The 23,373-nt window shown below is 40.0% G+C and overlaps 6 protein-coding genes across 8 annotated transcripts in view; 3 read left to right on the plus strand and 3 right to left on the minus strand.

The window, feature by feature from the left end:
• LOC100635767 (DNA replication ATP-dependent helicase/nuclease DNA2-like) overlaps window positions 1-1,872 on the minus strand; it is a 7,496-nt gene extending 5,624 nt beyond the window's left edge. Inside the window, exons 1-5 of the mRNA XM_019993467.1 lie at window positions 1,763-1,872; window positions 749-1,719; window positions 503-697; window positions 208-292; window positions 64-164 (exon numbers count right to left, since the gene is read on the minus strand). Coding sequence (XP_019849026.1) covers window positions 64-164; window positions 208-292; window positions 503-697; window positions 749-1,719; window positions 1,763-1,819 — 1,409 coding nt within the window. The 5' untranslated portion in view covers window positions 1,820-1,872. The remainder of the gene's footprint in view (window positions 1-63; window positions 165-207; window positions 293-502; window positions 698-748; window positions 1,720-1,762) is intronic.
• Window positions 1,873-1,894: 22 nt separating this feature from the next.
• On the plus strand, window positions 1,895-5,161 carry LOC109580390 (uncharacterized). Its single transcript, XM_019993469.1, has 8 exons — window positions 1,895-3,065; window positions 3,206-3,293; window positions 3,347-3,723; window positions 3,824-4,153; window positions 4,507-4,647; window positions 4,692-4,791; window positions 4,847-4,870; window positions 4,995-5,161. The coding sequence occupies exons 1-8, from the start codon at window positions 1,910-1,912 to the stop codon at window positions 5,023-5,025; spliced, it is 2,247 nt and encodes a 748-aa protein (XP_019849028.1). The 5' UTR covers window positions 1,895-1,909; the 3' UTR covers window positions 5,026-5,161.
• On the minus strand, window positions 5,152-16,205 carry LOC100635893 (uncharacterized). 3 transcript variants are annotated; one of them, XM_019993465.1, is made up of 6 exons: window positions 16,090-16,205; window positions 15,539-15,645; window positions 12,349-15,194; window positions 11,162-12,246; window positions 7,352-11,044; window positions 5,152-6,842 (listed from the first exon to the last, which is right to left on the minus strand). In XM_019993465.1, exons 3-6 carry the CDS (start codon window positions 15,147-15,149, stop codon window positions 5,374-5,376), a joined length of 9,048 nt encoding a protein of 3,015 aa, XP_019849024.1. In that variant the 5' UTR covers window positions 15,150-15,194; window positions 15,539-15,645; window positions 16,090-16,205; the 3' UTR covers window positions 5,152-5,373. The 3 variants fall into 3 exon arrangements, with proteins under 3 accessions (XP_019849024.1, XP_019849025.1, XP_003384366.1); XM_019993466.1 differs by having other exon boundaries at window positions 11,162-12,225; window positions 12,328-15,194; XM_003384318.2 differs by having other exon boundaries at window positions 11,162-15,194.
• Window positions 16,206-16,267: 62 nt separating this feature from the next.
• On the minus strand, window positions 16,268-18,323 carry LOC100636020 (nuclease EXOG, mitochondrial-like). Its single transcript, XM_019993471.1, has 8 exons — window positions 18,149-18,323; window positions 17,934-18,093; window positions 17,716-17,888; window positions 17,495-17,618; window positions 17,362-17,449; window positions 16,598-16,719; window positions 16,472-16,548; window positions 16,268-16,412 (listed from the first exon to the last, which is right to left on the minus strand). The coding sequence occupies exons 1-8, from the start codon at window positions 18,253-18,255 to the stop codon at window positions 16,292-16,294; spliced, it is 972 nt and encodes a 323-aa protein (XP_019849030.1). The 5' UTR covers window positions 18,256-18,323; the 3' UTR covers window positions 16,268-16,291.
• On the plus strand, window positions 18,313-19,994 carry LOC100636146 (protein phosphatase 1 regulatory subunit 42-like). Its single transcript, XM_003384320.3, has 7 exons — window positions 18,313-18,575; window positions 18,631-18,797; window positions 18,849-18,987; window positions 19,038-19,154; window positions 19,210-19,327; window positions 19,436-19,554; window positions 19,609-19,994. Exons 1-7 carry the CDS (start codon window positions 18,348-18,350, stop codon window positions 19,924-19,926), a joined length of 1,206 nt encoding a protein of 401 aa, XP_003384368.2. The 5' UTR covers window positions 18,313-18,347; the 3' UTR covers window positions 19,927-19,994.
• LOC100636274 (poly(U)-specific endoribonuclease-like) lies at window positions 19,972-22,882 on the plus strand. Its single transcript, XM_003384321.3, has 8 exons — window positions 19,972-20,059; window positions 20,116-20,219; window positions 20,334-20,462; window positions 20,515-20,588; window positions 21,307-21,413; window positions 22,027-22,180; window positions 22,234-22,278; window positions 22,533-22,882. Exons 1-8 carry the CDS (start codon window positions 20,043-20,045, stop codon window positions 22,716-22,718), a joined length of 816 nt encoding a protein of 271 aa, XP_003384369.1. The 5' UTR covers window positions 19,972-20,042; the 3' UTR covers window positions 22,719-22,882.
• The last annotated feature ends 491 nt before the right edge of the window (window positions 22,883-23,373 follow it).

Here is a 23,373-nt window from a genome sequence, read left to right on the forward strand (position 1 = left end):
ATGGGAGGGAGAGATCAAGGAACACTATTACAATTGTGATCAAATTTTAAATTGATGTCTTACAGTTCCTGCAGTACTGATGCATTGTTTACTAAAAGAGGTATCAATGATAGTACACGGTCTCTGGTGACAATTGATACATCTTCTGAAGCTGTTAGTACTGCCTGTCAATCAATAGTCACATGACAGTCACATGATCAGTCTCACCTTTTGGAACATCTCGTGGAGTAACTTGCCAACAAGCATGCCCTCTGTTTGACCAGAAACTTTGAATAGATCCTCAAGAATAGGCCTGGGAATGGGAGATAAGACAGATGGTATTTCGTCAAAGATCTCTAGGAGATAATTCTCCATTTTTTACTGATGCATATAGATGTACAAGTACTTTTTACATTGCATAGGAAATTTGAGCTGATTCTGATCAAAATTAAATTTTGTTATTAATTTTCAAAGTTGCTCAAAATGAGACAAAACATCCTTTACAGGGTAGTATGCTTTTTACCTTCTGGTGCAGGTGATTCCATTACTAAGACTAGTAACACTAATAAGGTAGTCTGGATTAATGATAATACAGGCGCCATTGTCATTACTGATGACAAAGTAATCTTTTGAGTGGGCGAGAGACCCTGCCCCACTTAAAGTTGAGCAGCTGGAGACAATGTGTATTATATCGCCAACTCTGATATCAGACTGAACCCTAAATAAATAAATGAAAGTTTTAAAATAATATACAATTTGCATCATTTACCAGTCATCTCTTAGGTAACATAAAATCTTTTTATCCTCCCCTTCCTTCTCTTTCTCTTTATATTTTGAAAACGGTACAAGATTGAGGACTATCTGTGTGTTTGTTCTTCCGTTGTTCTCGTCTCTGTATCTCTCCCAATTGACCGTCGTTACTTCATACCTCGGTGGCAAGGTCACATGACTATCATGTGATGCGTCTTCATCATCGTCGTAATTAACACTGATGGATTTAAATATCTCGTCCAAATCATCTCCATCATCAAACAGACTGAAATCATTAGAGTCGCTTTTAAAATCAACTCCATCCATTGCTAAACTAATTTCTTTTTTCGTAGCATCATCCTCATCTAAATTAGTTTCCACTTCATCAATGTCCTCCATTTTATCCACAAGTGCCTCCCCCTCCATCATTTCTCTTTCCATTGTCTCATTTTCTTTTTTCTTGTCTTCATTTGTCCTTTTACTAAAGGTTATTGATTCCTCATTGATATCACCATCTCTTATCAGTGGGCATTCTATAGCTGATCGAAATTTTTCCTTTTTATTAAATAGGTTTCTCTTAACACAATTACTGCCGATAGTAGAACAGTTGTCATTTTTAACAGGTGGTGATTTTACAACTTCAAAAACATCAGGCAATGTGCCTCCATCAAGTACGTAGGCTAGTTTCGTTGGTGTAAACGCTTTGCAATCGTCGAGACGCATTTGTTTGTCAGTTCCAGGGGATTCGCCTGTGGGTGTGGTCTTATCTTTTTTTGATTTGCCACGAGTTCTTTTTAGGGACAGCCGTCTGGCCTTTTGGGGTAATTTTGTAGGTGTGGCCTGTTTAAGAGGTGACGGAGCAAGTATGGGTGCTTTTGTTAAAATGATTTTTGTATTTGATGAGAGGGTGAGAGGACTGGGGGAGATGGTGGAAGGATCTGGTGTTGTCTTTTTAGAAAAGAAATGTGTAAGCTGAGTCTGAGAATTGTCCTAAAAATGAAGTAAAAAGAACACAAAAGAACAACAGATAAACCTTCTTTAAGTCCCTCTTAAGAGAGAGTCTCTTCTTAGCTGTCGCCTTCTTGTCCATCACGTTTTTGGAGCACAAGTTTCCCGGCAAATTTAGATCTCACGTGCTCCACTTTCCCGCCAGTTCCCGCGCGTAGATTTTCCTGTTGTCATGGTGACGGTAGGTCTAAAATTTTCACGTGCACACGTGTGCGTTTGGTTCCATGACAGCAGCTTCCAAGCCATTCTTTTGACACTGCGTCACCTTGCTTTCATGTCAAAGGCTTTGCAATTTTTCTCCTTTCTCTTGCTGATATTTGCCATGGTCCAGTCCGAGTTTATTCTCCCACCAATCATCTCAAACAGCAAAAGGAAATCCATCCTGAACCTTGCATCCAGTAAAAGTCTAGTACACAAGCCGGGGACGCTCCCCCCGTCACTTTTTACACTGAGACGACAGAAACCAAAGAATGGTCTTGGCTTCGGATATAACGGGCTCCCTTCGTCTTGCTTGTCCTCTCTTTACCAGGTCAAAGGTTCTGCAGATCACACCAGTGATTATGGTACTCCTGCTTCTGTCGTTGTAAATGGAGAGCACCACAAAGTCCTCCTGCCTCCTCCGTCCCTCAATTCTCTCCCTCCTCTCGTTGTGCAGATGTCGGAGCATTCGACCACAGCAAGCAAATCCGACCCTCTCCAACCTTGCTTCTCTGTTGACACAAAAGAAACAATTAAAAGTGAAGGCGGGGATACTCTCTTTGCAGTAGCTGGTGGAGGCCATAGAGAGAGGATTCATGTTGCAAAAGAGCATAGAATTAACATACCTAATAACAAGCTATTCGTTCACAAGAAGACCAAAGGAAAATCTGGGATCCCTTCGTCAAAACTCACCATAGCTTACAGCAGCGACCCTGCTATCATGAAGACCAGTGGCAGCAATGGAGAAAGGGTCCAGCAACAGCAGAAAAGCTATAGCAGTAGCAATGTTCCCAGCTCCAATCAGCTCAAGCTAGACCTCCCAGGTGATGTTCACAAGTATCAAGCTGGAGCTGATATATGCTCTATCATAAACCTACGGATGCCACTCCCTTCCACTCTTAGAACAGCAAACAATTCTTGCCCCGGGAACTCGCAGGAATTTGTGCCAAGCGAAGCACAAGCAAGAAGCAATGGCGCCAATAAAAAGAATGGGACAAGCGTGATAGTGCTAGGAAGCGGTTGTCTGGAGGGGAAGTCAAACTCTTACGAGAAAAGGAGAGAGAGAAAGACCAGGAAAATAGGAAAACATGGACAACTTGATCAATTTAATTCGGCACTCATACAATTGAGTAAGTGTTGGTATGCATGAAATTTTCATTTTTAACACTATGGCTGTGTTGATGTGATAATACTAGTTCACGCTATATGCATTACTCAAACTATAGATGTATGATTAATGACAATAATGATGATATTTCTTCTTTAATAGAGCAAGTGGTCTCCGATAGTGTTTGTAGTGAATCAGGCGAGCATGGATCCACTGATGTCTTCAAAAAGAAGAAAAGAAACAGAGAAAAGTAACAAGGATTTAACTTTCATTAAAAATGTCCAAATATTTCTCTCTTTCTAGTCCCTGTCGTTTGAACATTGTCGATTTAGAGAAACAAGCCATTCTCTTGAATGACTCTGCTTTTCCGCTAATGACAACATCCCAGCAGTACCAACAGCATAAGAGCCTTTCCAGCACCTCGACAAATGGAGGGACTGGAGCTAACACTGAGCCAGTTGAAGAAGACGTAGACTGTGCCAGCACTTATAATCAGGATGAGATAAGTAGCAGTGGACATTCCTCTAGTACAGAAACACAGCTCTCAGAGGATCCCTCTCATCACTCTGTCCACATACTTCATCGCATCTCCCTCCCTTCTAACGACGATGTCATGGACCCACAAGTCAACAAGAAGACCATCTTGAATTTATTTGCTAGGACAAGCGGTACAGGAGGAGGTATGATGTAGTTTTGAACACATTCCAGTATGCATTGTTTTTTAACATTAACAATGTCGCAGATTTTTGAAATTGATTCTTTTAAATTTCTTCTCTGTAGGTAAAGCTATCGAGACTCAATGCTGGAACCAAATGCCAACGACTCCTTTTGCGTATTACCATTTCTTGCGACGGAACAATGGCAACAGTGGCGGTATAATACGCTCCATGACTAGCACCAGTCCAGCTCCTCCTTTAGTATCCCACGAACCAATCCTTCACCATTCTCTCCAGTCCGATCTGACCATTGAAGGGAATCGTAACAGCAAAAGTACTAACTATCATAGCATGAGCGGCAACGAGGATTGCGATGATCATGTTATGGAGATGCACCACGATGAGAGCAAAGGGAAGAACAGTGCTCTCCCTTTTATCACTAGCCCAGGATTAAGTAAGTTTAACTTTAACGGCCCTTTCACACTGGCAAAAGTAATGCACATTAATCAGTGTTCACAATAGAGTGGAATTAATGTGAATTAATGGGCAATTCACTCTCACTTTACCTCAAGAGGTGGATTGATGTGAAGTGATGCGAATTCAATGTAAACCAATGGCAACAAGAACACAAAATGATACATGATTCAGCTGCTAGTGTGAACAAGATCAATGGGCATTATTTCAGCTGTATCAACAAAGCTCAGTGTGAAAAGGCCTTAGCATGCTGTTATATATATAAAGCGCTAGAAGCCTGAAATCACAAATTTCAGTCACGTGTCATATTGCTCTCTTGTTTCTCTTCTTTAGAGTCTCTCAAAGTGGCTGCTGTCAAGCTCACCCCACGCTCTCCCCCCATATCCGGGGACCCTTCTGTCTCAAAGAAGAAACCCAAACAGCCCTGTCAGGTCTCCGGTACTTCCATCGCTCTTGAAGACCCATCAAAAAAAGGCAAGTATAGATCTAATATTAGGCATTATACTATTTTTGTGTAGGTAGCAGCCAGTTTCAGTATGCTGATCCAATGGTGGGAGCCTGCAGTCGATTCCAATCGAAACTGAACAGGCTTCAGGACAGGGAGCACCTGACTATGAGGTATAAATGATGCTTCAGAGAATGTAGATTTTCACTGGAAATTTTACCATTTTAGGAAAGAAGGCAAAACTCCAAGAAAGTGAATATATATAAATGATACTCCTAAAACTACAATAAAATGTGTCTTGTTCAAGACTAGTGTATAATATAATATAACTAATCCTTTTTAAGTGTAGATTTTCACTGGAAATCTTACTATTTAGGAAAGGAGGCAAAAAAACTTCAAGAAAGTGAAAACATAAACAATACTCTCAAAAACTACAACAAATTGTCTTATTTAAAATGTATAATGTAATACAAACCAGCATCCTTTATGCTCTTCTCTTTGACAATAATTAATTATAATCATGGTCGGCATTATCAGTTTAAATTGGTTTCTTGTCATAAATTTTAAATGATACAGTGGACATAAATCAAAGTCACAACGCATGCATGTATCTCTATGCAAAGAAAGCAAAATAATAAAAGTGTTGCATGGAAAATGATAAACAAAGATTGATTTGTATGCGTTATTATTAATCAATTTGTACATGGCAGCTATAGCAATAATAATTACTAGAGGAGTTCAAAGCATCTACAGCATTATGTGGAGTTGCTGCCTTCAACACAAGCAGTGGTGTGTCCTTTGGTTTTAGAATCTATTGGAATATTCAAATCAATATCACTTAAGTGAGTTGATCCATTCATCTGGACTCTCTCATTTAGTACTACTTCCTTTGTCCCTTTCTGATGACCGGGGACACTATTGTAACTACCAGTCTCTAGTAATTGTGATATGCTAGCATTAATAGTCTCCATTCCTTCACCACACACAGACTCATTTCTGCTAAAAAGTTTCACTTCATAATTCTCATAATCTTTTCCAGGAGGAGGGCGGGACACAACTTCCATGAGAGTTGGTTCGTCTTCACTAATGAGTCCTTTCATTGCATCAACAAGACGACCTATCTCTTCTTCATCTTCTTTCCTCTCTGCCGGTAGGTCAGAGAGCGAGCAATGTAGAGCAAAAGGAGGATAACAAGATGTCAATAGTTGTGGGTGGAGCTTGAAAATTCTCGTCAGAGGGACCACCTCCTGATTCCCGTAATCCAAATACTCAACTTCGTAGTCTTTGTCTATCTTGTGGAGTACCCTTGCACGATAATAGGAATCATCTTCGGAAAACTGAGCACACACTAGCTGACCAACAACGAGCTCTTCGTTAGAAATAGTATACTGACCCTCTGGAGCAAACTGGTATATATCAGAGAGAAGGGAAGACACTGCTTCTATGACTGGGTCATAGCCAGAGAGATGACAAATGAAATCATAGGGACTATCAATACTAACTATGAAGACCTTGTACTGGGAACCAACCTCTAGAGTGGGGAGCGAGACTTCATTAGGTGCAGCAGTGGATTCTGTAATATCTGCACTAGCAGAGGGTTCTGCATTATGTTCCATTTTAGTAGCAGTAGTAGCTGATTCTAATTGAAGTCCAGCAGCAGATTCAGTAGAGAGTAAAGACTCAGATTTAAGAGACTGATCAGTTTCAATGGTGACAGTAGAGTCAGTCTTTGGTAAGCAGGTTGTTTCTGATGTATCTACATCAGCTTGTACACTAGTACATGAATCAGCAGCTTCAGTATCTATCGTATTAATGATTGAAGCTCCTTCGGTTTGCTGCAGTTGAGATGTTGCTTCACTTTTTAAGTCAGAAAATCCACCTGTGGCATCACCACTCAGATTTATACGGCCATATTGGCGTAGAATGGAGGCTCCTTCGTCAGTTTTTGGAGGATCCATAGATTCTGGAGCTACTTCCTTCAAGTTAGGCTGACAGATATCAGCCACAATATGAGCCTCTTCAATATTCATGTCTTCATCATTAGCAGCTCCCTCTGGTGTGGTTACGTTGTCAGGGATATCAGCATCTACAGGCTCCTGAGGATTTGAGAGCTCATCAGTGTTGAGGTCACCTTCTTTGTCTTCATCTCCTTCTTCTTCTTGTTCAATGGCAGTAGCTTCAGTCTCTATTGCATTACCAGTCTGTTCTGCTTCTAACTCTGATCCTACAGGGGACATGAAAATAAATACAATTGTGCTGTCGCATGTATACACAAAATAATAATGCAAAGAAAGATGAACTTTTAGTAACTTTAAAAATTTGTAAAAAATCCAAATTTGATTGGAATCAGCTCAAACTTTATACACAACATAAGAACATATATATGTATCAGAAAAAGTTATAAAAATGGAGAATTCTCTCCTAGTCATTTTTGGTGAAATTTGGCTGATGACCCTGTACTATAGTACAGGGACTTTGGTCCAATTTTTGAGTAACTTTTAAAATTAGTAAAAAATCCAATTTTGATCGGAATCAGCTCCAAGTTTATAGGCAACATAAGTACATGTATATGCATCAGAAAAAAATTATAAAAGTGGTGAATTTTCTCCTTTTCAATTTTGGTAAAATTTGGCTGATGACCCTGTATTATAGCACAGGGACTTTGGCCAGATTTTTGAACAGCTTTAAAAAAATTAAAAATCCAATTTTGACCAATATTTCATGAGAACACACCTTCTAATGACAGCTCTGGTACCACATCGTCATCATCTTTGTGTTCAACATCTTCCAGCTCCTCTTCCTTTACTCCTACATGTACATTGCTTTCATCTTTACTATTCTCTTCAACATTTTCTACAATGTCAGTGGAAGGCATTTCATCAGTAGGTTCCTTGGCCACGCCCTCATTAGTATTATTATTATTATTAGCTTGCGAGAGGCTTTCTTGTGGTATCTTGGAAGAACTGTTTTCCTTGATGCAAACGAGTTCCAATTTCTCTCTCAGGGTCTCTATCTTAGTACCTAGATCCTCCCCGTCGAAACTAGAAGGACTCTCTCCTTCTTTACTTCCCTCAACCGAAACTGATGATTGGTCCTGTTGACTGATAGGCTCCCCTTCTTGTAGGAGGAGCTTAGAGTCAGGAGCTCCGCCCTCTTCACACTCCTTGTCCAATTCCTCAAGAACTTTTGACGCTATGTCCAAACCTGTCTCAGGATCAAGGAGAGATACACTAGCGGGTATATTCTGACGACCGGGTAACACAACAGTTGCTTGAAGCTCCTTTCCTTCAGTTAGTTCTACAATACACTTTGAATATTCATCAGGCCAGCCCTCTCTAGATGGAACCTGAGCTAGAGACACAGCTATCGCTTGGACTGGCAGTTCTAGGAAATTCCCTGGACACATAATCATATTTTTAGAAGTCACAGTCTCCTTGTTGCCATAGTCTATGAACCTCACAAGAAAAGAGTCGACAGAGACTTGCTCGAGCACGTGAGCCCGATACCAAGTGACGTCAGATTCGTACTGAGCTAACACAAAATCACCGCTTTGATACGATTTCTGATACAGCTGACCGGCACAATCGGCACAATACTGAGCTATCTCGTTCGACAGAGACTCAAGCTCAGCATAACAGTCCACCCTCTGTATATAAAACAACGACGGGTCCTTTACATACACCACGTTAACTTGAAGAGTCTCGCCGGCAACTAGCGACAAATGACAAGGAGCATGGATCAACGGCTCGCCAGTCGCAGTGCTGTCCTCTTCGGACTCCTCCAAATCCGTTGTAGGGGATTTCGACATCTTTAGTAATAGGTTCTCAGCCCCACCATCCGTAGAGTGGAATGGAGATATCTCAAGGTCTTTACTGAGTTCGTCATCCCGCGAGCTAGTGTTAAGGGGACTGCTCATCGTGTCCAAAAATGAAAAGTTTACTTTCTGACTCCCGACATAAACATCAACGAAATATTTAGAGTCCGAGGAGGAGAGGACGGTCAGCACGTACTGCTCCTCTTCTTTCACAGTTCTTATAAATCTCTCGGATATCGTGGGCGTGACTTTATGTCCATCCTCGTGTTCTCCGCCCGGTTTCATGACAGAGCAGTGTAACGCTTGAACAGGTACACTCAGAAACTGAGGAGGGAGGGGAACGACCTTACTCTCGTCCAACACAAAGAGATTACCGTAATCAACATAACGCACAAATATCTTCCTCTCCGGGATATTCACCGAGTCGATCTGACCACGATACCACTCCGAGTCATCGGAATAACGAGCCAAACAGGTTTGACCAGGTTCTAATGTTTCCAGTGGGGATGGTTTAGGAGCCTGGACTGACGACATGAATTCTGATATTGTAGACATGAGTTCTTCGAGTTGACTTGCAAGACCGAGAGGTTGACAGTAAAAGTTATCAGGAGAATTGACGCAAGTAACAAAAACGTCCACAGTGGATCCTGGCTGGTACTGGGGTAGGTAGTAAGTGGGTGTGGTTTCCCCACCCACCAGTGGAAGTCGAGGAGAACCTGACGGTGATGTGAATAATTCGTTCAGAGTTGTTCCTTGTTGATCGCTTAGTTCGACGTGCCATTCGCTCGACGGTAAGAGGGACTTGAGATGTATTGTGAATGAGTCCTCGTCAAAATTGAGAGAGAAGAAAGCTTCCAGCTGCTCTTCTGTGAACGACTCCCTCACAGACGAGAGAAGAGAGCAAGGCAAAGCCTGACAGGGAAGATGAGTAAACTGACAATCCAATTTCTGTATCATGTTAGAAGGACTCACAACCTCTTCGTTACCATAATCAACAAATAAAACTTTAACGTCCGGCGTCTCTCCTACTTCTTCTCCACTTCTCGGAATGACTTCAATGATCTGTGCCCTATACCAGCTGTTGTTCTTGTTATATTTCGCTGCACAATAAGATCCAATCTCTGGCTCCAAGTGAAGGAACTTGTCGGTATAAAAATCAGCAATATGAGCCATCAGCTCGTCAAGATCTTGGCTCTCCTTCACCAGCTGGCAATAAAAGAGAGATGGAGACTCAGAATGACTGATGTAGACCTCGTACTTCTCTCCTGTCTTCACTTGAAGCATTGGTATACTGGACTCTTTTAGCGGAGAGGGAGGACGCTGGAGAGGAGAAGGACACCTCTCGCTCACCGATGAAGAGGTGATCTGGGTCACTTGGACATTCCACAGTGGCAAACAAGACGTGGGTAGCTCCTCTTGCGAGAGGAACTGGAACGATAGGGGCTCGTCCCATTCTATAGCTTCGGTAGATGATTCTAGTCTACAACAGATTGCCGACATCGGTAAAGATCTAAGTTCATTTTTAAGTACAAATACTTCACTGACAATATCAGTGTTACCATAATCAACAAAGAGGACTAGGATAGACGGAGAGGGCGGGGCCAACACAAGAGCCCTGTACCACTTGCCGTCAGCGGAATACTTGGCACAACAGGTTTGACCGGTTTTTGGATTAGGTATGAGTTGGTCAGCCTCAATAGATGAGTATTCCTCTTCTAGTTGATCTCTCAAAGCCTCCAATTCAACTGATTGCACAGCTGGTGTCACCCAGACTCTCTTTCTTCCATCGTCAGCCTCGTCCTCTTGATACGAGAGATAGACAGAGAGGGACTCACCAACGCTCACAGGATAACTCTTTATCAAACGCTCGGACTCTCGTTGTGATAAAATACCATCTTTTCCAGGAGGTTTTTTGTCTGTAACAATAGCAGCAGCTTCGTTGTTACCCAAGGGGGCAGTAATATTCCTCTCAATATTCCCCTGGGGGGTTGCAGTGCTTGTCTGTGTAGCTGGTTTCCTTGTGTAGTATCCGTTATTTAAAACCCATTCAATAAGATCACAAGAACCTTCGGCGAGTTTAATCCTCACAATATGTAGGCCATTAGTCTCATTACATTTTACTACACTAATAGTACACGAGGCTTCAAATAACTCACTCTCCATATTTTTAAAATCTTTTCCCGAGGGAGCTAGATCCTCCATTCCTTCCAGAGCACACTCTATTGATTGACGAGGGAAAGAGGAGAGAGAAGGGGAAATGGGATGTACCCGATTTACAGGGACATCTTCTTGGTTCCCGTAATCGAAATAAAACAGACTGACCGTCCCTCCTGATAGGGCGGTAATTATGGCTCTGTACCAGCTGTCATCTTCGGTGAATTTGCCAAGAACGATGCCTCCTACTTTTAAAATATTAGTCCCCAGGTTCACGTGAGGTGCAGGGTTCTTCATAAAGGTTTCAATCCCTGCTGTTAGCTCCGTCATAGACTCTTCACTGGATAATAGTTGTACATAAATGGAGCCGATAGAGGAGATGGACAGTATCATGGCTTCTTCCTCTTGTCCTGTTGATAGGAGCTGGAAAGGAGGAGCTGTCAGTTCAGTTGAAGGAACTATTAAGAAACAAAATAAAATATAATAAATATCAATTTAAATAGCAAATCGGTACTAAAATATTAAAAACAAATCATTCATGTTTAAAAAGAACTACATGTATAATAGTCTTTTACCTTTACTAATCTCAGTGTTTCCTTTAGTAGCAGTTGAGGTTCTCTTGCTGGACAGTACTTCAGTCAGCGATTGCTTGACAGATAAATCCACTTCATAGCAGTCACCATGTCGGTCAGTCCTAAAGGTCACTTCTACATTTCGTCCCAGTATGGCAGACCTGATCTCGTTAGAGAGTTTAGAAACCTCTTCGGCTGCTAGGTTTTTAAAGTCGGCCAGAGAGCAGCGAACAGCCTGACTAAACAGATAATAAAACTGCCTCTCTAGAACGTAAAATTCTTCACAGATGCTGCTGATGAGGTGAGTCGAGCCTTCGTCTAGACAAAAAACCCTCACACTCCCATCAGGCAAAACCTCGGTCACTTTACAGCGCTGTAGCTTATCTCCAATTAATGCACAACAATAAGACCCGGTCGTCGGGTCTGTAAAAACCGCGCCTCTTTTCTCGTCCCCGTAAAAACAAGCAATCGACGACATTGTAGACGCTAGTTTCTGAGCATTCCAAGATGGCTGTACATAAAACTCTAACGGAGACACAAAATGAGAGACACGCCCACTCATTGGAGAAGAGAGACTAGGGCGGAATGGGTCAATGACATCCTGAGCTCCTGATCTATAAGAACTCTGACTAGACTCACTATTGTTCCTCTTATGGTGATAATCCCTACCAGAACTCTCGTCCCGTCTTCTTGTACTCTCGAACGATCCATCCCTGCTTCTCTCTCTTCTACTGCTATAATCAGAGCTCCTTCTCTCGTCTCTGTAGCTCTCGCTCCTTTTAAAAGGTACGTCCCTTCTCTCTCTATTTTCTTCATCTGATCGGTATCTTTCTCTCCTGGAGGTACTCTCGCGAGAAGTGTCCCTCTGTCTGGAATCGAAAGAGGAAGGTGCGTCCCTTCTCTCTCTATTTTCTTCATCTGATCGGTATCTTTCTCTCCTGGGGGTACTCTCGCAAGAAGTGTCCCTCTGTCTGGAATCGAAAGAGGAAGGTGCGTCCCTTCTCTCTCTATTTTCTTCATCTGATCGGTATCTTTCTCTCCTGGAGGTACTCTCGCGGGAAGTGTCCCTCTGTCTGGAATCGAAAGAGGAAGGTGCGTCCCTTCTCTCTCTATTTTCTTCATCTGATCGGTATCTTTCTCTCCTGGAGGTACTCTCGCGAGAAGTGTCCCTCTGTCTGGAATCGAAAGAGGGCTCCTTCACGCTGTCTCTGAAACCAGTCTCATTTCTTCCTTTGTCTCTCGTGATACTCTCGTAGCTTTTCTGAGATCCACTCGGAGAGGATCTATCACTCCTTGAAGAGTGAGATCCTGAGGGTTTTGATGACGGAGGTTCGCTCGTACAAGGGCTGGTATCTGATTTAGTGTTTGAATCAATGGATTTCAGAATGAGATCAGTTACTGATACGCCTGACATGGGATCAACCAGTTGACACGATACACTTGACACGGCATCACTCAACTTGAACTGACACTGATACTGATTGTCTAGACACTGATCCTGAAAATATGTGATCAAATCGTCTGTAATCACATCCTCCTTGATACCAGTGAGTGAGCATGACACGGCTTGAATTGGAAGCGATAAATATTTTGATAATAAATCTCTCGTATTCTTCAACATTATCAGCTCTTTGTTACCATAATCGATAAACAAGATCTCAATGGAGTCACTCCCGTCCACACAGAGGATTCTTCCCCGATACCAGAGAGAGTCCTGGTCAAACAGGGCGGCACAACAGGTTCCAGGAACCGGTTTGACTGGTTTCGTTGGAGTGGACGGATCGTTGTAGTGTTCAGTCATCTGAGAGACAAGAAGGGAGAGAGAATTAGAGTTCTCTTCTAATTGACAGGAGAATCCTAATGGCGACTCAATATTTGAAATAACAACAGAGACTGGTCTATCAGTGACTAATGTTAGACGAGGTATATCATTTGAAGTAGACTGAGTACTGACTTTCTGACCACACCCACTACTTAGACTTCCAGCAGTCTTACTGTTGGATATTAATTCCGTCATTATATCTTTTCCTTTTATGAAAAATTGAACCGAATAAACAGAACGACCCTCCCTCTTTTCCAACCTGCTAGCCATACATGTTGTGGGCGTGGCAGCTACCATGTCAAAAAACGAATTTATAATTTCGTCATTTTCAACTAGAGATGGATCAATATCACAATAAGAGCACTCAAATGCTTGAATCGGAAGGCGAAGGAATGACTCGGGGATGACCCTAACATGATCCAAATTAACCAACTCAGAGTTACCATAATCAACAAAGTCCACACTCCATTTACTCTCTCCACCTTCTTCTGGTGGACAAAGTCGGGCCCTGTACCAGTTATCGTCTTCTGAGGACTTTGCAAGGACGGGAAGGTTTTTCCTTGCGACTGGTATTTTCTCGGCGTCTGGGGAGACGGCATATTGACCAATCAGAGTGGATAACTTGTTGAGTTCGTCCAAATGATCGTTAATTTGACAGTAAAACTTATCCAAAGTGACTATATAAGGGACAGAGACAGATAGAGGGGACTGAACTGGTACCACAGCTTCTCTGAAAGGATTGAAAGACGGTTTCTTGGTGGGAGTCATAGTTGGAGAAGATTTAATTGGAGATGCTGTTTTAGTGGGTTGTTTATCAACACTATTGTCTCTCTTCTCCTCTATATTACTTGTGTCAGGAGGTGACCGTGGCTCAATAGAAATAGCATGTCCTTCTTGTATTAGTATATCTCCAAGGCTTTGGCCCAAAGCAACGTCCTTAAGCTCTACAGAAGGATACCCATCTTCATCTTGACCTTTAATGACAGCTAGTAGCTCAACATCTGTGTATAACTCTTCAAAACAAGCAATGGCCTCAGGAGACCATTTATCTGATACAGGACGTATTCCTGCCATAGAGAAGCTAACAGCTTGTGCCGGTACCTTGAAAAACTGGCGTGGCATTGAGAATATTGCAGATACTTCCACTGACTCAGTATTCCCGTAATCAACATAAAGAACTTTAGCAATGAACGATGCCTCATCCCATTCGTCTATAAGTCCCCTGCACCAGTTACCATCAGAGTATCTAACACAGCAGGGCTCACCAGGTGCTAGTAGCCCGCCCTCAAGTATTTGAACTTTATTAGCTGACAAACCACTTTGTAGGTCAATCACAAGTTGATTTAGTTCGTCAGTACGATCAGAGAACTGGCCCCAGACGACGTCAGGCGACTCGGCATGAGAAATATAAATCTTGTACTCCAAACCAATCTCAAATGACAGGTAAGCATATTTGGATCCAGTGGGCGTAGCCTCAGACTCAGTTGGAGGTGTGGCCAGGGGCTTCTTGATCAGTTTTGACTTTGGAACCGAGAGCATCTTTTCGGGCGACTCTTCCGGGTGTGTCCCCATCGCCATGGAAACCATTTCCTCGGCAACGGTGTAGTCGCTGGACTCCTCCCAGTAAAGGGTGGTGAGGTAACATGGAACATCGTGCTCTGTGAGGAAGGAAGCATAATCCGGACACTCACCCCAAAACAAGGCAGGGACTTCCTGCATGTTAATATTATCAGATAAAGCAGCAACAACCTCTTCCGTCCAGACGCCATCTTTAGGAACAAAATTAGCCAACTGGCACTGGACGGCTTGATAAGGCATCTCGAAAAATTTAGAAATATGAGGAAAGAGGCGAGAAACAGGGACATTGGCTTCCGTATAACCATAATCAAGATAATATAGACTGTAAGTAGTAGGAGAGTCTAAACTCATAACAAGACTCCGATACCATGTATTGTCTAGTAGCGACTGGGCAAAGCATTTGGCACCCACCGAAGGTGAGAAGCTTCTATTCTTATCCAAATTGTTTCGGACCACTTCGGCTATCTCTTGAGAGAGTCTGGGTAAGTCAAATGCTTCTGGTGTATCCAAGTGAACATAGAACAGGCCTTCTTGGGCTACCGTCGTAACAAAGACTTTACGCTTTGTATGATAAGAGATTAGCTGTGACATTTTTATAATCCTTTAATCCTTTGAATCCAAAATGTGCAAATTTATCTATATTAGTAGCAACCAAAGGGTTATTAAAAGAGAGAGAGAGAGAGAAAAAAAAGCACGATAAAATGAAGTCAATATATTAATCAACAATGTAGGGTTCTGCCTAGAAAAAATTAGAGGTGGTTGGTGACTAATATTGTTCCTTTTAAGCTTATGTACACCATACTAGTAGACTACAATATCATGCTTTATGTATGGTTATTAGTATTATTTGGATGGTTGGTCTAAGTGATGAACTGGTTGGTTCATTTGTTGAGGTGGTCGTCCCGACCACCCCCCAACCACCATAGGCAGAACTATGTAATGACACTAATAGTTATACAGAATTGCTATTCATTACTGACCTTTCTCAATTGTAAAAGGTACTCTTGCTTCACCTTGTACAACAGCCTCTCTACAATCTGATATCAACAATGAGGACAATCCAACAAGTCTTGTTAATGTGTGAATACTACAGAATTTAAAAAATGACGCAAAATCATTAAAATGTATTTTTAACTTTCTAATTAGGCACACCCAGGCACACGTCGTATGAGCTGGGCTACAATAACTTTAATTGAATTAATTACATGATTAATATTCTAATTGCATTAAAGAGTCTGATTAGAATCAGCTATTCCCCTTATCAAAATACTACATCTTGTGTACACAAAAGAACAGAATAAGCTGACGCGTGTTGGACAGGCTGGTGGTTCGGTTTTACAGCTGTTAAGCTTCGTTCATAACGGAATTGGCTCTCAAGGGAAGAAAGAGGCTTATAAAACATCAAATGAGGCTCAAAAAGAAGCACAATATCAACTGTAATAAAAAACAAACAACATAGACTACTTTTATAAAGGTAGGGTATTAAAACTGAGGGGTACAAGCTATTTAGGTAGAATCCAGGAAAACATACCTTCCTCTGAAGGATTAGGTATTTAAATAAAAGCAGCAGATGGTTCCTCGTCTCTCTCTTTGCTTCACAACAACTTCGGACAAGACGGAGAGGACATCTTTCCACACATGCCGGCACACTGATGTGCGCATGCGCAGAAACAAACCCCGCGAAAACTAAGTAATTTTAATTAAAACTCTTTTTATTGTTGTGTTGTGTTTCATTAAAATTCATTCATTTTCTTTTTATAAATTGCTGTGATATGTTTGTCAAGTTTTATAGCTTTAGATTCCATCTCTGCCCATAGTTTCTCCAGAGCCTCTTTGCTGGTAGCTTGTTCCAGCCTACACAATAAATAACATTGGGTATTTACTCTGACAAACTATTTCCACTCTACCCGTACTTTTGAGCATAGCGATACAACGTAAGCTCATTCAAACTAATAGTCTTGCAGCCGTCTTTATCACAAAGATCCAGAGCCTACACAGTTAATGTATCATTATTAAATATTATGTTATTATTAACGTACTTTGTTTCGTTGAAGGTTTTGCAAGAAATGACTCCCTGAGTGTTTCTCTATTGTTTCTAAAGGAACTTGGAAAGTTCTTAAGGGACAATCAGAAACAGGTTTGTTTGGTATTATAAAAGAACCTGTAGAATGAAAAGTTTGAGCTGATTCTGATCACAACTGGATTTTTAATAAATTTTTAAAGTTGCTCTAGAAGTCCCTGTACTTATAGTACAGGGACTCAGGCTAAATTTCACCAAAATTTAAAAGGAGAGGATTAGCCATTTTTATAACTTTTCCTAATATATATACATGTTCTTATGCTGTGTAGAAAGTTTGAGCTGATTCCAATCAAAACTAGATTTTTTATGGATTTTTAAAGTTACTCAAAAATTAGACCAAAGTCCCTGTACTATAGTACAGGGTCTTTGGCCAAATTTTGCCAAAAATGACTAGGAGAGAATTCTCCATTTTTATAACTTTTTCTGATAGATATACATGTTCTTATGTTGTGTAGAAAGTTTGAGCTGATTCCAATCAAAACTAGATTTTTTATGATTTTTTAAAGTTACTCAAAAATTGGACCAAAGTCCCTGTACTATTATAGTAAAGGGTCTCAGGCTAAATTTCGCCAAAAATGAAAAGGAGAGAATTCACCATTTTTATAACTTTTTCTGATACATATACAAGTTCTTATGCTGTGTAAAAAGTTTGAGCTGATTCTGATCAAAGCTGGATTTTTTACGAGCTTTTAAAGTTGCATAAAAATTTGACATTTTAATAACCTAGTAATGGCGGTTCTTCATCTTCACGCTCTGCCAACAGAATCTTGAACAAGTGAGTAGGAACACTAACATTATTATCACCAATAACCTATTAATAATTATTATTCTATAATTATTAATTTAATGTAAGCACCTGGTGGCTTATAATTTTCTTCCCATCTCTTTCTTCAGGTAGGAAAAGCGGTCCGGATATAACCGTCAAGCTGTATCCTTTCTTAACAAGCTGACGGCAATAATTCTCCAATCTATACCAATAACTGAGAGAAAAAAGAGAGCAATTAATTTTTATTTAATATTAAATAAACTAACCCCGCCCACTAAAATTAATTAGCTTTATTAATAATAATTAATTACTCTATATTATTGTCCAAATCTTGTGGTAGGATATTAGTTAGATAAAAAGTATCGTCCATGCACTTTTGATCGTGCTTATAATTACCGGCGGCGGCCATATGCCCTCGACTCCACCCACTGTTAAAATAATCAGTATTAGCGGACGAGTAGTGCGGGGAAACAAACGGGTCGGGCTTTAAAAAGAAATAATCAAGTTATAATAATAGAAGATAATTTACTTGGAAATTTGAGCGGTGTCTGTCTGCAGTGATCTCCTTCTTTATATCGTGAGGGCTAAGTCTCTCAATAACCCAGAGAGGTATCTTCCTGGCCCTGTCATACGCGAGGGAGTGAGCAGAATAAGAATGAAAAGAAACTGGAGAGTCTGGCCGACCATATCTACAAACAAGAAATAATATAAATTTTAGACAAAAAAATATAGATCTAAATCTACTTGAAAACTTTGGGCTCGACTTTAAGATCTTCTCTCTCTTTTAGAGTCAGATATGTTCCTACAACACCACTGGCAGCTCCGATAGAGAAAGCAGCAATTCTATTCATTTTGGCGCCATGTTTTTTTGTTTTTATTATTTTTGCTCACGTGAGGAAAAGTTTGTTTCCATGGCAATTTGTTGTCATAGAGATAGGTTGTTATGGCGACTTGTTACCATAGCAATTTCGTTGCTAAGGAGACCAGCAACAGTAGTGCAACTTGCTGTTGTAGATTATGGGACGAGTTTTTTAAAATGCCAAGACTAACAGTAGACTTGCTCGCCAGATGCACTGGCCATGCTACAAAAAGGAGGAAAGATGAGACGCAGGAGCAGTTTCTAGCCAAAGTGACGCATTTGTACTGCTCAGAAAAAGGGCTTGAAATGATAGTGAGTGACTTTCTTGGCCCAACAGCAGGGACTAATGAGCAATTTTTAATGATAGGAAAACCTGCACTACTGCCGCAATCTCTCTGTACTGTACCTGTATGACAATCAAATAGAAACAATAAGTGGACTCCATAGCTGTCATCATCTCACTCACCTCTACTTGCAGCATAACTCCATCTTTAGAATGGAGAACCTGGACAAATTGAACAATCTCACTAAACTGTAAGAGTAATCAGTTAACACCCTCCCATCTCTTTATTTATTTTTTAATAGATATCTTAGTCATAACTCCATACAACTAGTAGAAGGGCTGGAACAATTATCACGTCTTTCTGAGCTCCACATTTCACACCAAAATCTCCCCGAGGGAGAAAAGCTTCTCTTTGATCCACGCTCCCTCAAAGCTATAGTGGTAAGTCTGCATAATGCATCGTTTTGCAATAATGTTTGATTACCTTGCAGAATAGCCTCACGATTCTTAATGTATCAGGCAATCGCCTAGCAAGCTTAGAAGACATAGGTCTGCTGGTCAATCTTGAGCAATTGATGGCTACTGATAATGACTTGACTAGCATGAAGGTATGCTCATAATGATGCATGCTGCAAGCCTTTCTGCTCTTTTTATTGCTTGCAGGATTTAGGAAAGGTTCTCTCGAGGTTTATAAAGCTATGGAAACTGGAGCTTAATGGAAACCCACTTTCTTACAAGCAGAAATATCGTGACAGGGTTGTGACAATGTGTCACAGGCTAGGTGAGTATTGATACTAATGCACAATATGTGTCACTCAGTACTTACTATCACTTTAAATTTATAATGGAGAGACATATTCATGTAATCCATTTTTTGCTGTTTTATCAGAGTCACTTGATGGCAGAGATGTAAACGAGATGGAGAGACAGTTCCTATTTAGCTGGAAGGCAATGAGAAAAGCACGTCAACAGTTGACTATAAAACCAGGCAGCAAGAGCCACTTTGAAGTATGCTATAGCAATAGTCATGCTACCTATGCATGGTGCATCTTTCTTTTTTAGGAAATAGATTCAAAATCTCCCAGACCACCTCCTACAATGCCTCCTCTTCCAGCCCGTCAGCCATTCAGACTCCATTTATTGCAGCAGAAGAGAAAAAGACAGCTCATGGGTCTCATACCTGCAGCTCAGTTTGAAGCAGCCACAGTAGCTGCAAGTGAAGCACCTTGGCAATCTGCAATGAATTTCCACCTCCCACAAATTGGATCAGATAGACTTGTTTCACTGGCTGGGTTGAATCCACAGAATGAACTTCCTCGCTACGACTTGCTTCAAAATAAAGGAAGCAAAATCACAACACTACCACCCTTATTATTTTAAATAATAATAATGTAGTATAATTATTTATTTTAAATAATAAAATTTATGCAGGTAATTTCAATTAACGAGCCACGCCTAAGTAATAACTAGCCACGCCTTTAATAAAACCGCAAAACATGGCTGACAGAAGAGGGTATGTTTTGTGCATGTAAAGCAAGCTAAAGTTATTGCTCTCTTTCTATCTTGCAGTTTTAATCCAAATCCTGAGTTAAGCAAGCTATGCACTGAGCTATGGGAGCTGGATGAACAAAGGCTGGTCATTGGAAAGGACGTTGTTATTGATTTACAAGGACGTAAGCTTATGTCTTATTAAAAATTATACATACATACATGTATACTAACTATTGTGCTTGCAAAGGGAAAAAATTTAAATCTTTAATTTTCGTGCTCTATATTTTCAATGGCAGGTACATGGGCCAGTGATAGGAGAGACAAAGCAGAAGATCCATTGTTCTCGTACGTGGATCCGACTTGTTTTGCAAGACCAACTTTTAAGCTATTCATTGCTCTTCTTGATAACTATGAAACAAGCACAGGTAATTGATAAGTAATGTTTGTTGTTAGGAGTATGTAGTTGATTTTATGTAGGCGTTAATGAAGAAGTTACGGATGAAGAGGTTAAAGAGAACAAGCTGTTTATTAACGCTATAATGGAAACCAAAGTACTTTATCATTGTTATGACGTGTAGGTGTGTGTAGTACAGGGTTTTCAGTAACTTTAAAAATTTGTAAAAAATTCAAATTTGATCGGAACGAGCTCAAACTTGCTACACAACATAAGAACGGGTATATGTATCAGAAAAAGTTATAAAAATGGAGAATTCTCTCCTAGTCATTTTTGGCAAAATTTGGCCAAAGACCCTGTACTATAGTACAGGGACTTTGGTCCAATTTTTGAGTAACTTTAAAAATTCATAAAAAATCTAATTTTTATCGGAATCAGCTCAAACTTGCTACACAACATAAGAACATGTATATGTATCAGAAAAAGTTATAAAAATGGAGAATTCTCTCCTAGTCAGTTTTGGCAAAATTTGGCTGAAGACCCTGTACTATATAGTACAGAGACTTTGGCCTAATCTTTGAACAACTTAAAAAATTCATAAAAAATCCAATTTTGATTAAAATCAGCTCAAACTTTCTACACAACATTAGTACATGTATATGTATCAGAAAACATTATAAAACTGGAATTTTTTTCTAGTCATTTTTGGCAAAATTTGGCTGGTCACCCTGTACTATAGTACAGGGACTTTGGCCCGATTTTTGAGTCAATTTTAAAATTTGTAAAAAATCGAATTTTGATCAGAATCAGCTCAAACTTTCTACATGTACATGACATAATAACTTGTATGTTTTATGTTTCTTTGCTATCCTAAGGTTATGAAAAGAGCTCACGATTATTTGGTGTCTTGTGGCAAAAGTCCAAGAGAGATCATACCTTTTAAGAGACAGCTGTATGACATTTGGTTTAAACTCTACAGAAGGTCAGCAGATAGCGCCATCCACGACGATAATTTTAAAAACAACAGCCTTGCTTTAATTTAATATTATTTTGTTAAAATTACATTGTATAGTCTACACAATTTTAGCTACATGTTCAATCATGGCGCCACCACCTGTATAATAATTGTACTTTGAATTAGAATCTAACTCAATCAGTCTTTGCGTGACCTGCCAACATTATTGGCCAAATTCTCGACCACGCCAATAATTATCTTTGATTAATTAAAATTCATTAGTGCATACTTGTGATTCATTACTACACTTTTATCCCTAGCAACAGTTGCCAATGGCAACCAGCGTATAGCAACAGCATATATATTTGTAAGAATGCTATAATTGAGTGATTTAGTGTAGTGGGACTTTCAAACTTGCAATTTGGGGATTCTTCTACAATTTGTCTAATAATTTGATTCAATTACCATACAAGATGATTTATTGGCGGGAGTAATATTTTGCAAATTTGCCTGTGGAAAGAAATTGGCAAATTTTATATTGGCGATTTCTTCATAGAACCGCCAATTGCCAATATTAATTCCCTGCCCATGAATCATCTTGTACGGTATGTTTCATCATATCATTGTGTGATTGCTTTAGGACGAGAGGTGTTCTGGACTCATCTGGTTTTGAGCACGTCTTTGTAGGAGAGACTCGTGACGGGAAAATCCTCGGGTTTCACAACTGGATACAGTTTTACTTGCAGGAGAAAGCCGGTAACGTTGACTACCAAGGCTACGTCAGACACGGAAAGGTAACGAGACATAAAGAACTACTAAAATATTATTTTCAATTCCTTCATGCTAGCATAATGATTACCTACTGACGATAAAGTTTACATGGAACAAAGAGGTATGGAATGCTGGTACTGTACATCAAGCAGACATATTGTTTTTTTGTATTGAAACTATCTGTTCCCAAATTTATGCCATGCAACTTTAGTTCACAGTGTGACCATAATGAATCGAAATGTAGTAATTGAGAATTATTAGTGCCTAATTGGAGTTTACATTGTAGCAATTAAGATCTATTATTTAAATTTCAACAGTAATGTAGTAATTAGCTTTATACCAGAGCTAACGTAGTAATTGAGTCTTCTCCAACAGGTGAAACCTTTTGGCAGCACTTTTGTTGGCACAAGCCCGGAGTTTGAAATGGCTTTGTACACAATCATGTTTCTCTGCTCGCCAGAGGAGACAACAGATCTTGACATAGCAGGGCAGAATGTTACCATCACGTGTTACAAGCATGGCCTCAATTTAGGCACTTCTTATCCAAGTGCTTCAAAATAGAACTGGTATTATTGTATTTTCATAAAAAGCTATATAGATCTAATTATTATTATTTTTGGTGGTGTTATTTATTTTCATACTTATTTATTTATTTTTTAATTTTCCCAGGTCTTCTATTGCAACATGTCATGTAAATTTTACACAATTAGAATTTTGACTTTAAAGTGTGTATACAGCATGCATGTGCATGCATGCATGCATGACTGTCATCTCTGAAAGTACACACTATTGTTGACATAGAGCCCTCTTTTTGTTCCACTTTCATATCCACTGGCTCAAAAGCATACGTGTAAACACGAAGGGCTGCATGTATACGGAATGCGCGTGTTATTTAACTTCGGTTTAAGAATAATAATGGAGCCATATTGAAACTAAAAAGTGCAAATACTACAAGTGTCTCAGTTTCAATAGATTATAATGACATATTGTGGAGTCATTTTAATAATGAATGTAGATCTATATATAAGATCTAGATTTATTCCTAAAAGTTTCGTATCACATAAATTCACATTTATATGAAAGTTCTTAAATTGCACAAAAACTTTATAACTTGAATACTTGTCTATCGCATTAGCACTACCTTGAATTGTCCTGGCATTGTAGAGCTATAAGGATGTAACAGGTTCTACTAATTTAAATGTTATGGTGATATAGA

The sequence above is a fragment of the Amphimedon queenslandica genome, unplaced genomic scaffold (assembly GCF_000090795.2).
Source record: "Amphimedon queenslandica unplaced genomic scaffold, v1.1 AMPQUscaffold_13495, whole genome shotgun sequence".
Classification (NCBI taxonomy): Eukaryota; Metazoa; Porifera; class Demospongiae; order Haplosclerida; family Niphatidae; genus Amphimedon; species Amphimedon queenslandica.

Bases quoted from the DNA above. Each gene is read 5' to 3' on its own strand.
- LOC109580390 (XM_019993469.1), top strand. From the start codon at position 1,910: ATGGTGACGGTAGGTCTAAAATTTTCACGTGCACACGTGTGCGTTTGG. The intron at 3,066-3,205 runs GTAAGTGTTGGT...CTTCTTTAATAG, and splicing joins TTCGGCACTCATACAATTGA to AGCAAGTGGTCTCCGATAGT. The intron at 4,871-4,994 runs GTGAATATATAT...CTTACTATTTAG, and splicing joins GAAGGCAAAACTCCAAGAAA to GAAAGGAGGCAAAAAAACTT.
- LOC100635893 (XM_003384318.2), bottom strand. From the start codon at position 15,149: ATGTCACAGCTAATCTCTTATCATACAAAGCGTAAAGTCTTTGTTACG. The intron at 11,045-11,161 runs GTAAAAGACTAT...GTTTCTTAATAG, and splicing joins AAACACTGAGATTAGTAAAG to TTCCTTCAACTGAACTGACA. The intron at 6,843-7,351 runs GTGTGTTCTCAT...TGTCCCCTGTAG, and splicing joins ACCAGAGCTGTCATTAGAAG to GATCAGAGTTAGAAGCAGAA.
- LOC100636020 (XM_019993471.1), bottom strand. From the start codon at position 18,255: ATGAATAGAATTGCTGCTTTCTCTATCGGAGCTGCCAGTGGTGTTGTA. The intron at 17,889-17,933 runs GTAAATTATCTT...TTCTTTTTAAAG, and splicing joins GACACCGCTCAAATTTCCAA to CCCGACCCGTTTGTTTCCCC. The intron at 16,720-17,361 runs GTTATTAAAATG...TTCATTCTACAG, and splicing joins TGAAGAACCGCCATTACTAG to GTTCTTTTATAATACCAAAC.
- LOC100636146 (XM_003384320.3), top strand. From the start codon at position 18,348: ATGGCGACTTGTTACCATAGCAATTTCGTTGCTAAGGAGACCAGCAAC. The intron at 18,988-19,037 runs GTAAGTCTGCAT...ATTACCTTGCAG, and splicing joins GCTCCCTCAAAGCTATAGTG to AATAGCCTCACGATTCTTAA. The intron at 19,555-19,608 runs GTATGCTATAGC...TTTCTTTTTTAG, and splicing joins GCAGCAAGAGCCACTTTGAA to GAAATAGATTCAAAATCTCC.
- LOC100636274 (XM_003384321.3), top strand. The intron at 20,463-20,514 runs GTAATTGATAAG...GATTTTATGTAG, and splicing joins TAACTATGAAACAAGCACAG to GCGTTAATGAAGAAGTTACG. The intron at 20,589-21,306 runs GTACTTTATCAT...TGCTATCCTAAG, and splicing joins ACGCTATAATGGAAACCAAA to GTTATGAAAAGAGCTCACGA.